Source organism: Trichoplusia ni, chromosome 28 (assembly GCF_003590095.1).
Source record: "Trichoplusia ni isolate ovarian cell line Hi5 chromosome 28, tn1, whole genome shotgun sequence".
Lineage (NCBI taxonomy): Eukaryota > Metazoa > Arthropoda > Insecta > Lepidoptera > Noctuidae > Trichoplusia > Trichoplusia ni.
The window spans coordinates 327,383-339,025 of record NC_039505.1 but is presented as its reverse complement, the minus strand read 5'-3'; the positions used below and the strand labels follow the sequence as shown (position 1 = coordinate 339,025).

Here is an 11,643-nt window from a genome sequence, read left to right as displayed (position 1 = left end):
ATGACTACGAGTCTGTCACACGCACACATGCTTAAAGTACCTACGTCACTGAGACATCGAGTTGAAGTGTCTTTCCAACGGGAAAACGGTGCAGCGGTGGCGCACTTCGGCAAAAAAGTGTACTAATTTTGAAATATTGATAATCCTCCCTTGATAGATTATGTTACAACGTGTAATAGATAGATGGCGCTGATACGTGTTTTACGAATATTGTTTCAAAATCAAAATCAAAATCAAAATTCATTTATTCAAATTAGGCTACTAAGTAGCACTTTTTGAAGGTCAAGTTACATTGGACAGCACCCAGTTTCGCCCACCCATCACCGCTTCCTAAGTGCTTTTGCTGTGAGAGAAGAAACGGTGCAACAAACTCCCCAGCAGCACGCTGTCATTCCCATTACAAAATTATTATTATTATTATACAGAACAATAACAAATAAAGTGTCTAATCCAATACGAAATTTAACTGTAAGTACAAAGGCCAAGGTCAGCAGACCGACCAGTCACCGCAAGCAGCACCCGTTCACGAGTATGACGCAAGGGTCAGCCATCACCTCCCTCGCCATATTTGAGGGAAGGAGGTGACCCGACCCAAGACGCCACCGCAGGCAGTGACGACTAAGGGAGCATGACGTATCTGCTGCCGGCTAATAAAATAAAACTCAAAGAAAGAAATACCCCAAACGTTGATTTACCTGGCACAGCCCTGAACACGGAGGTGGCATAAATTGCTACATCATTGAATTTTATAATTAATAAAATTATACATGTCAAAATTTGAAAAAAATAATATATACGTGTATGCGTATAATTATACTAAAAATAAAACAAAATAGGTAACACAATGTTACACACATAGAGTATGTCTATCAAATTACATACTAATCATACACGTCAAACATTAATCCACACTAAACCGTCTGTGTAAATCACGGCGACCAACTATTTTTATCATTTAAATAATCATTTATTGTATAATAAGCCTTCTTGCATAGTTTATCCTTAATGGTTGTTTTAAATGAGCTAAAAGGCAGTTCCAATAAAGTGAGAGGTAGTTTATTGTAGAGGCGAACACTAAATCCCACAAATGAGTTGTGTACCCTGTGTAAACGGTGCGATGTACCAATTAACTTATGTTTATTCCGTGTATTTATACTATGTATATCACTGTTTTTCGAGTAAAAGTGAAGATTTTTTCGTATCAATAGTATATTATCTAAAATAAATTGGGATGCTACCGTTAAAATGAGGCATCTCTTTAAACCGCTCCCTAAGAGAAACTCTAGAGCCTAGCTGATAAATGGATCTGACAGCTCGCTTTTGTAAGACGAATATCGCTTCGATATCAGCCGCCTTACCCCACAGAAGTATGCCATAGGACATAACGCTGTGGAAGTAGCTGAAATAAACAAGACGAGCTGTGTCCACGTCAGTAATCTGCCTAACTTTTCTAACCGCATAAGCGGCAGAGCTGAGTTTATTCGCCAGGTAAGCAATATGCGCCGTCCATTTTAATTTTGCATCAACTGTAATGCCGAGAAAAACCGTTGATTCTACAGTCTCTAGCACTTCATTATTTATAACAATATCTGGCCCAAGATTCTTAACATTAGGCATCGCGAATTTAACACATTTGGTTTTTTTGGCATTCAAAACTAAATTATTAACTGAAAACCAATGTGTGACCCGAGTAAGTGCACTATTTACTTCTTTAAAGTCATTTCTGTTTCTGTTAACTTTAAATATTAAAGAAGTATCGTCTGCAAACAGCACAACGTCACATATGCCTTTTAAAGAGAATGGTAAGTCATTAATATAAACTAAAAATAAAAATGGGCCGAGTATTGAACCTTGGGGTACCCCTAGTTTCACAGGTAGTCCAGTGGACTTATTACCATTAACATCTACACATTGGACCCTATCACTCAAATAGGAATTAATTAAATCCAGTGATCTATTTTTGATACCATAATCGCTAGGTGGCGCTGCACGTGGACAAACGTAAAGTGAAAGTGCTCCGTAAATAAAAACCCTTTAAAAATATAAATAGTGCATAAAAGTGTATGAAACTTAGTCCATACATAAAACTTTCAGTAGTTATTAAGTCACAGTAATTGTGTAAGTGTTAATGTACAGAAAAAGTGGAAATATAAGAAAAAAAAAAAACTTTAAATTTTTGTGAGCAATGACAAAACAATACAAAAAGTGACTGTTTTCAAACTAAAACAAAGTTTAACTTTCATAAAAAACCCCTTATTTACAAACATTATAAAACAATAAACGAATCATAGTGATAAAATAATAGTAACAGTGAAAAATCGAAAAATAAGTGCCAAAGTGATTCATACAGTAATTTGAATTGCAACCGCTATTACCTGTTGTTTATGAAGTGAAATTAACTTGAACAACTCATTAAAACCCGCAAAACAGTTATACAGTACTATCCGAACATTAAAATCGTCGTATTGAGTGAAATAACAAACATTTATAAATTTACCAAATAATTTGAAAAGTTGTTTACAATTCATAAATGCAAATTCGTTTTTTCCATTAACCGTCATTGTTTGGAAATAAACCTCAACTATAGGAAGGAAAATTTGAGCTACTTTATTAATGTTGTGATGGTCAAGTGAATTTGAGGTCCGCTTTTTACTTCTACTGATGGTCATCGATCAACTGGTCGCACGTTCGAAACCAAGTAAAATTTGAAATCTCTTTTCGTATTATTAAATTTCTATACCAGTTATAAGAATGAATTTCTTTGAAAATATCACGTTTAGAACCAGCAAAACAAGGTCTACAAATCACTCACCAATATCACAAAGTGAGGAATATAATGATATGAGTGGGGCAACGCTAGATGGCGCTACTAACACATCTTTGAAATTAAATGAAGACCTAACGGACGACGAAAGTGAGCAAATTTGTCAACTCAAGCTTCAAATAGAATCCCTCATACTTCAATTAACGAATGCTCAAGAAGAAATAAAACATTTACGCTCCGAAAACCAAGACCTTAAAACTTCATTAATAACAGAAACAATGGAAGAACAACGAAATAAAAGATGTAGTACACCACCAAAATGTTCCGCACTACTGTCACCTACATTACCGTCAACTGAATATGATTTAAACAACACTGCAGCTAATATGCCTGAGGCTTCGAAGAATCTGCCAAACACAGAGGACGCATCGTTTTCTCAACGCATTTCAAAATCAACTAAACAATGTTACTCAAGTATTTATGAAAGAAGAATCCTCAAAAAATATTGTATAATAAGTAGCAATAATGTTAATAATATCTTAGAAACTGCGGAACATACTTTTGAGAATGCAAAAATATGTCATTACTGCATGCCAAATGCAAGTTTATCGGATCTTCTATCAACATTGGAAATTAAGGTTTTAAATTACACTTTTGAAGATTATTGTATAATTCTTATAGGTGAGAAGGACTTTCTTGTATCCACAAACTACGAAAAATTAGTTAACTACATGAAGAGTAAGCTCGAAACAATAACACATACTAATGTCATTATCTGCGCCCCTAATTTTAAACTGCATAACAATGTAATTCTGTTTAATAAGAGAGTTGAAGCATTTAACCATCATCTACATTTAAGTAACGAAATTTTCGAATATGCGTTCATATTTGATTCTAATAAACACCTAAAATACACATATGCCATGTTCTCCAAAAATACGGGCAAAATAAACAATTTCGGGATTTATATAATTTTTCAAAAATTAAAAAAATATATTAATTATTTAGATGCTTGTTATGTAAATTCTAACGATATTAACACAACCAAAACTACACTTACAGATAATAAAACTAATCAATGCAATCCAGGAACAATACCTTACTATTTTAAAAAAGTAAATAATAATATAAGTCCTCAGGTCTCTTTGGTAAATAATAAAATAAATAATAATTTTTCGCAGACATTACAAAATGAGAACCTAACTTCTACTTCAAATCAGCTTTTGCGTCTATAATTACCTAACAATATTGCACCAAAATATAAATGGCTTAATCGCCAAGTCCGATCTCTTATCATTAACTTTTGATAATGAACGAACACCTATAGATGTCTTGTGCGTTACAGAACACAATATGATTTTAAATGACTTAAGTATTTTAAACATTCAGTATAAACTGGGTTCTTGTTTTTGTAGAAAAAACCGACGCGGTGGATCTTGTATCCTGGTAAAAAAATCTCTACAATATATTCCATTACATGAAATTAGTAAATATTCGATTGAAACATCATTGAATGCTCAGGTATAGAATTAACTGAACATAAAATATTAATAATTTGCATCTATAGGCCCCCGAGATCGAGTGCAGAAGATATAAATAATTTCTTTTTCAAATATCAATTCTCTTTTAAGACGATTTTGTTACAATAAAAAAAGAGTAATAGTTTGCGGTGACTTCAACATTAATATGCTCAAAAAACATATGAATCAACTACATTTCGGCAAATTATAGAAAGTTATAATTTAAAATTAGGCATTAAAGAACCGACACGATTGTCCAAGTAAGACATGTATTGATAACATAATATTTAACATCAAAGGATGTACAGCAAAGGTCACTGAACTAGCATTATCAGACCACACAGCGCAGATGCTCAAATGTCCAATCAGAGCTAGTTTTATTCTTAAATCGTGGAATATGGAAAAACGTGATTATTCTAAAGAAAATATTAATAAATTTAAAGAATGCATAAATTCCCCTCAGATTTACTGATGTTTTTGAGAGCTCTGAACCAAATGTAGCATTTAATGAATTTTATGACCTTTTTTGCCTGTTCTATATCTCTGTTTTCCAACAATAGAAATAAAAATATTTGCCAAGTCACGACCGAAATGGATACAAAGGGTCTTAAAGTATGCTGCAAACGTAAAAGGGAGCTTTTATGGGAATATAGGAAAAAACCAACGGAGTCCAACAAGTCTAGTTTCGTATCATTATCATCACGATTAAATCGCTGACGACCTCCGTGGTCGAGTGGCGTACGCACCGGTTTCAAGGTGTCGCTAGCTCTGAGGTCCGGGTTCGATCCCCCGGTCGGGTCAATGTAAAAAATTCACATTTGTACATTGTCTCGGGTCTGGGTGTTTGTGGTACCTTCGTTGTATCTGAATTCCATAACACAAGTGCTTTAGCAACTTACTTTGGATTCAGAACAATGTATGTGATGTTGTCCGCATTTATTTATTATTTATTATTATTATTATTAAATCGTATTATCAAGCTTACCCAAAAGTCTCGTAATGATGAATACATTAAATCTGCTCGTAATAAATCACAAGCTACTTGGAAGATAATCAATGCTAATAAAACCAATTTACCAAAAGATCAAATCCAAGAAATAACTGTCAATGGTAATTCAATAATTGACCCTGAAGAAATCGCTAACCATTTTAATAACTTTTACATAGATCAAGACACAAGTTCTTTACCAAATCACACTAAATACCATATTCAGCCTGAATCAAGGTCAATGTTTATGTTTCCGACTATACCACAAGATGTTGATGACATAATTAGAAATTTAAAGAATACAAATAGTACCGGCTATGATAATTTATCAACCAAAATTCTGAAACATGTTTCTGTAAAACTGTCACATATTCTGAGTCATATAATTAACCTTAGTATTTTAAAGGGAGAATTTCCGAGTAAGTTAAAGTTAACAGTGATAAAGCCACTATTTAAGAAAAAGGACATATACGACATGAGCTGTTATCGCCCAATAGCTCTAGTGCCAGTTTTATCAAAGATATTTGAGAAAGTTATACATGATAGCATTTATAAATATTTTGAGGCAAATAATCTATTTTGTAGTGAGCAAGTTGGTTTTCGCAAAAACAAGTCAATTGACATAGCTGTATATAATTTTCTCCAAACTACATACACCCAAATGGATAAGGGTAAGCAAACCTGTGCACTATATATGGACCTTACAAAGGCCTTCGATTATGTAAATCACCAAATTTTGCTTGATAAGTTATGCGCCTACGGGGTCAGAGGGAATATTCATGAATTAATCAAATCTTACTTATCAAATAGAACACAAATAACTCAAGTGACTAGAGTATGTCCATATGTAAAAAAAATAGTACACTACTCATCAGCATGTAGAATGGTTACATCAGGTGTTCCACAAGGGAGTGTACTTGGTCCACTTCTCTTTATTATATATACATATAAACGACCTTCCTAAGATAACAAAATACAACACAGTTTTATTTGCTGATGATAGTACAATCCTTTTCACCGGCGACAACAGATTGCAAATGGAATCAGACATTAATACGACTCTAAACAATATTATAGATTGGTTAGAAGCAAATAATTTACATATTAATCTTGGCAAAACTAATCTCATGACATTTAGAAACAAAGTTAATAAAATTACAAACATGAACATTATTTACAAAAATGAAAATATAAATGAAGTAAATGCCACAAAGTTCCTAGGTGTAAATATAGATAATAATTTAAACTTCAAACATCATATTCAACAGCTATGCTCTAAATTAAATAAATACTCTTATGCATTGTATATACGTAGGCAAATGGTCAATAGGTCAACTTTAATTACAGCATATCACGGCTATGTTGCACCACTTTTAAAGTACTGTGTTATTTTTTGGGGCAACTCCACTGATAAAGAAGCTGCCTTTAAAGCGCAAAAGAAATGTATTCGAGCCATTACCAATATTAAGCAAACAGAGAGTTGTAAGCCATCATTTTTAGAATTAAGTATACTCACACTACCATGCATATACATATTAGAGGTTTTAATGTTCGTTAGAAAAAACATGCACTACTTCAAAAAGTTAAAAAGCCAAAGATTAAATTATAATATAAGTTTACCAGAAAACAAGACAGCACTATTTAACAAAAGCATTTTATGTATGGCTCCACGTATCTATAACCATTTACCAAAATCCGTTCGGGAAATAACAAATATAGATAGATTTAAGATTAGTGTCAAGATATTATTATTAAGAAAAGCATATTACAATGTGGCAGAATACCTAGAGGATAACTTAAGATTGTATAAGATTTAGATTTAACAAAACAATGTTTTATGTCTGCAGTGATTTTTAAAATTGTGTAGTTTGCATGCCTTTGTAGGTGGGATATGGTCAATGTGCAGTATTATAATATTTAAGAACTTCTATGTACCCATATTCGCAAATGAATAAATGATTTGATTTGATTTGATATTCGAGTTTGCATATTAATGAGTCGTGCCGGACGCAACCGAATGCCTTTGAAAGGTCACAGAACACGCCAATAGCGTTCTGAGAGTTCTCCCAAGCTTCGTAGATGTGTTTTAGTAAAGCTACACCGGCATCGGTAGTTGAACGTCCCTTTGTAAAACCGTATTGCTCGCTATGTAAGAGGGTCTTGTCATTGAAATAATGTAGAAGTTGTTTTAACATTATTTTTTCAAAAATCTTGCTGAACGCTGGTAAAATTGATATAGGTCTGAAATTACTAATATCACTTCTACTACCTGCCTTAAATAACGGCATGACTTTACTATGCTTCATTAAGTCCGGGAAGACACCTACGTCTACGCATTTATTAAAGACGACGGCTAAAGAGGGTGCAACAATGTTTATTATGTTACTTAGGAGTTTAACCGAGAAGCCCCAAAGATCTTCGGTTTTCTTTTGACTAAGTGATTTAAAAACATTGGTAATGTCTAATGGAGTCACATATTCGAAACTAAAAGAAGAATCACAGCTGGGCACGCAATTTCGTAATAAGTTTTTTGCATCAAGTGATGATGATTTTAAAGCACTCGTTGTTGTTATTGGTATATCAGCAAAAAAATTATTGAAAATAGTGGCGATTTCATTAGCTTCAGTAACTAATTTATTGTTGGTTAAAATCTCTAAGTTATTGTCACGTTTCGTAGCTTTGCCAGTTTCTTGATTAATAATATTCCACGTGGCTTTTACTTTATTTAAAGAGTTTTTTATTTTTCGCTGATATACTTAGACTTAGCAGAGTTACAAACCTTCTTAAAATTTTTTGAATAATTTCTAACATAATCTATAAAATCTGTGTCAAATTTATATTTTTTCATGCCATATAACTCATACAGCCTACTTCGACTCTTGTAGATACCAGTAGTGGCCCATTGGTTAAATGAGGCAGCAGAACTGCACTTGACTTGCCTAGTTTTACACTTAAAAGTTACGTCAAACTCGCTTTTAACTACATTAAAAAATGCTCCATAAGCGGCATTAGGGTTAGAGGAGTCCAAAAGTGATGGCCGCAATTTGGACTTGATATTGTTTTTAAAACGGGAACAACGATGCGCTGTGTAAGGTCTACTGACCACCTTAATAAATTTATTAAAAAGTAACTGGGGAAAACAAGCAAGTTGGCCACAGTGGTCAGAAGTAATATCAGTTAAGAGTAATGTTTTATTTGCTTCACAACTACTAAATATATTATCTATGCAAGTTGCAGAAGAGGCCGTAAACCTAGTTGGTTCGCAAAAAAGATTCTTTAAATTAAAGGACTTGAACAAGTTCAAAAGTCGGATAGAAATTGGAGCTAATTCTAGAATATTTACATTGAAGTCCCCACAAACTATAACTTGTTTATTATTACATTTAACTTTAGAAAGCGAATCTTCCATAACAGACTCGAATAAATTAAAATCACTTGAAGGGGGTCTGTACACACAAATTATTATGTATTGCTCTAGTTCCACACAGGACAGTTCAATAGTGCGCTCGACAGAAAGGTTAACAATATCAGGACGTTCTTTACTTTTAATTTCGTTTGAAACAATAATAAGTGACCCTCCGCGAATAGCACTCTTTCTTACAAACGCACTCTGTATGGAATAATGGACGCTATTAAATACCGCCACCTCGTAGTCTTTTAACCAGTGTTCAGTTAAACATAACACCTGAACATCGTAATTTTCAATAAATAAACTTAATTCTAATTCTTTGCCGGAGAGACCTTGCATGTTTTGATGAATAACTTTCAATCCATGCAACTTCCCCGTTGTCTCTAATTGCTGTTTAAACAGCTAGATGTAAAGAAATTGTTAGTACAATTACTAACTTTTATCAAAATTCTTGGGTACATGAGTACCAGAATCTGGTATATTATATGCTAATAATTTAGCAATTCGTCGCTTACAATTACGTGACAAATACATACTGTATTGAGTCAGTTTGAAGGACCTAGAAAACTTATTTGTATCAAAGTACAATATCGAATTTCGGTTAGGCCATGTAATGTTATAAATCAATAAATTCAAATTATAAATGTGCATGTTCTGCTCATAAGTTAAACAATTAGAGTAGGGCAGTGCACAGAATATAAATTTACATTTATTTTTATCACTTAATTTTAACATTAAATCAACACAATCAATAATATCTGCTCTACTGACAGCCAGACCATTCCCAAATAATAAAATGCCAGTAGAACTTGCAGTAAACTTAGACAAAGCAATTTGTCTTGAAATTTTACAAAAACTGGCACCGGGTAAGTTTATTTTATGGATAGTAATTATGTACCTATAATATCTGAATTTCTCAGGGTAGGCAGTGTCTTTTTGTCTCTATGGATTGCACGCCACTGGGTGCTATCCACCCCAGTGGGTCAAATATTTTTTGTAAATCTGACAGAATTGTTCTTTTTGTAATGGTTGATGCTATCGGTTCTAATTGGAGTTGGTAACGAAATTCGTCTTCTCCGAAATTCCATGACAAACCCAGAGCCTTAATGATGCCGTCTAATTTAATGTCTAGATTCGCTTTTGTTGTGATTTTACTCGCATCTATAGATTTCAAAAACTTGTTATCGTCAGAAGCCCATTTCTGGAGTTCAAAACCGCCTCGTTGAAGGATAGTAATTATTTGCTTGCTGATGTCTATTGCTTTTTCTGCAGTGTCACAACCCGAAATCAAATCGTCTACGTAGAAATCTTCTCGAATTATCTTAGCAGCATCTGAATAGAGGTGGCCCTCATCTTCTGCAAGCTTCATCAACGTTTTAACTGCGAGGTATGGGGCAGATGCTGTCCCAAATGTGACTGTATTTAATCTGTAATCCTTGACTTCCGCAAGATTGCTAGAGTCCTCTCTGTTTGTTTGTATATTTTCTTCTGATTTCGTACTGACTTCTGATTGTATGTTTTTGCGACGCCAAAGTATTCTGTGGTAGTCGGTATCTCGTTTGTCTAACCTAATCATTCTATACATCTTTATAACGTCACTTGCGAAGCATATCTTATGCATCCGCCATCTCATAAATATGCTCCTCATATCTTCTTGCAATACGGGTCCTGTCATAAGCTCATCATTTAAAGATACACCGTTGTTGTATTTGCAAGACGCATCGAATACTACTCTGATTTTAGTCGTTTCTTTATCAGCTCTTATGACGGCGTGATGCGGTAGATAGACAGAACGTTTGCTGATTTCTTCTATTGGTATCTCTGTCATGTGTCCCATTACTAAATATTCTTCTAGTACCTCATCATATTCTTTCTTGAACTCTGGTGTTTGTTGCAGTCTTTTTTCCTGTTGAATTAATCGCTTCATTGCTATCTCTCTTGTATTTCCACCCGGTGATATAGGTTCTTTTGTACGGAAAGGGAGTCTGACAATGTATCTGCCGCTACTGTCTCTTGTGTAACTTTCTTCGTAGAATTTTTCGCATTGTTTTTCTTCCTTTGTATATTTTCTCTTTGTATCTTGATCTACTTCCCAAAGTGTTTTTAAGAAGTCTTCTACTATAATCTGGTGATGCATGACGAGAATTGACTCCTTTTGTTTTGTTGTATCTTCAATTTTACCGAATAGAATCCACCCAAGGGTTGTTTTTTGGTGACCCGGGCGGACCCTCGATTAGTTCATTTTCTATTATTTGGACATACACGTCGACACCTAGGAGGAGATCAATTGCGCCGGGCTTGAAATAGTTTGGGTCAGCTAGGATCAGTCCATCTAGATGAGGCCAGTTGCTTGTTCTAATAGTGTGGGATGGTAATTTGGTCATGAGTGGTTTAGACATTACGTATGTTCTAACTTCGAGATTGAAGTCTTCGCATTTTGATTCTAGGTTGAGCTGAACTACGTGGTTGATATTTTCGGGTTGGTTTAGTGTCGGGTTCTTATTGTGGCCCGTTGTGGTTGTATTCTTCTCTATCGGTTCGTGAAGAAGAGTGTGATGACGTCTTCTGCATAGTCGACAACATGTTGGAATACGACAATGCCTTACAGAGTGTCCCGGTGCAAGGCAGTTGAAGCACAGGTTGTTTGATTTGATGAATTCACTACGTTGTAACGGTGTACGGTTTCCAAATACTTTACAATGGCTGAGGGTATGTTGTTCGTTACACATTTTGCATGCCTTGTTAGTTTCGTTTGTTGTAACATGAAACGTCTTCTCTCGTATGGGAGCCGATATTGACTTTGTTTTAGGTGGTTCTGTGAGCTCCAAAGTACGATAACGGCTTTCTAGAAATTGTTTAAGAAGTTCTAGGGTGGGTAGACTATCAAGATCCTTACAATTGCTGCTTACATGGTCTTCCCAATCCTTGTGCGTTTCCCAGTCTAGTTTCTGCACTATCACAA

The 11,643-nt window shown here is 34.4% G+C and overlaps 1 protein-coding gene across 1 annotated transcript in view; it reads right to left on the bottom strand.

The window, feature by feature from the left end:
• Positions 1-10,818, bottom strand: part of LOC113505990 — a 13,345-nt gene extending 2,527 nt beyond the window's left edge. Inside the window, exon 1 of the mRNA XM_026888856.1 lies at positions 9,777-10,818. Within this exon, the coding sequence (XP_026744657.1) occupies positions 9,777-10,818 (1,042 nt within the window). The remainder of the gene's footprint in view (positions 1-9,776) is intronic.
• Between the last annotated feature and the right edge of the window lie 825 nt (positions 10,819-11,643).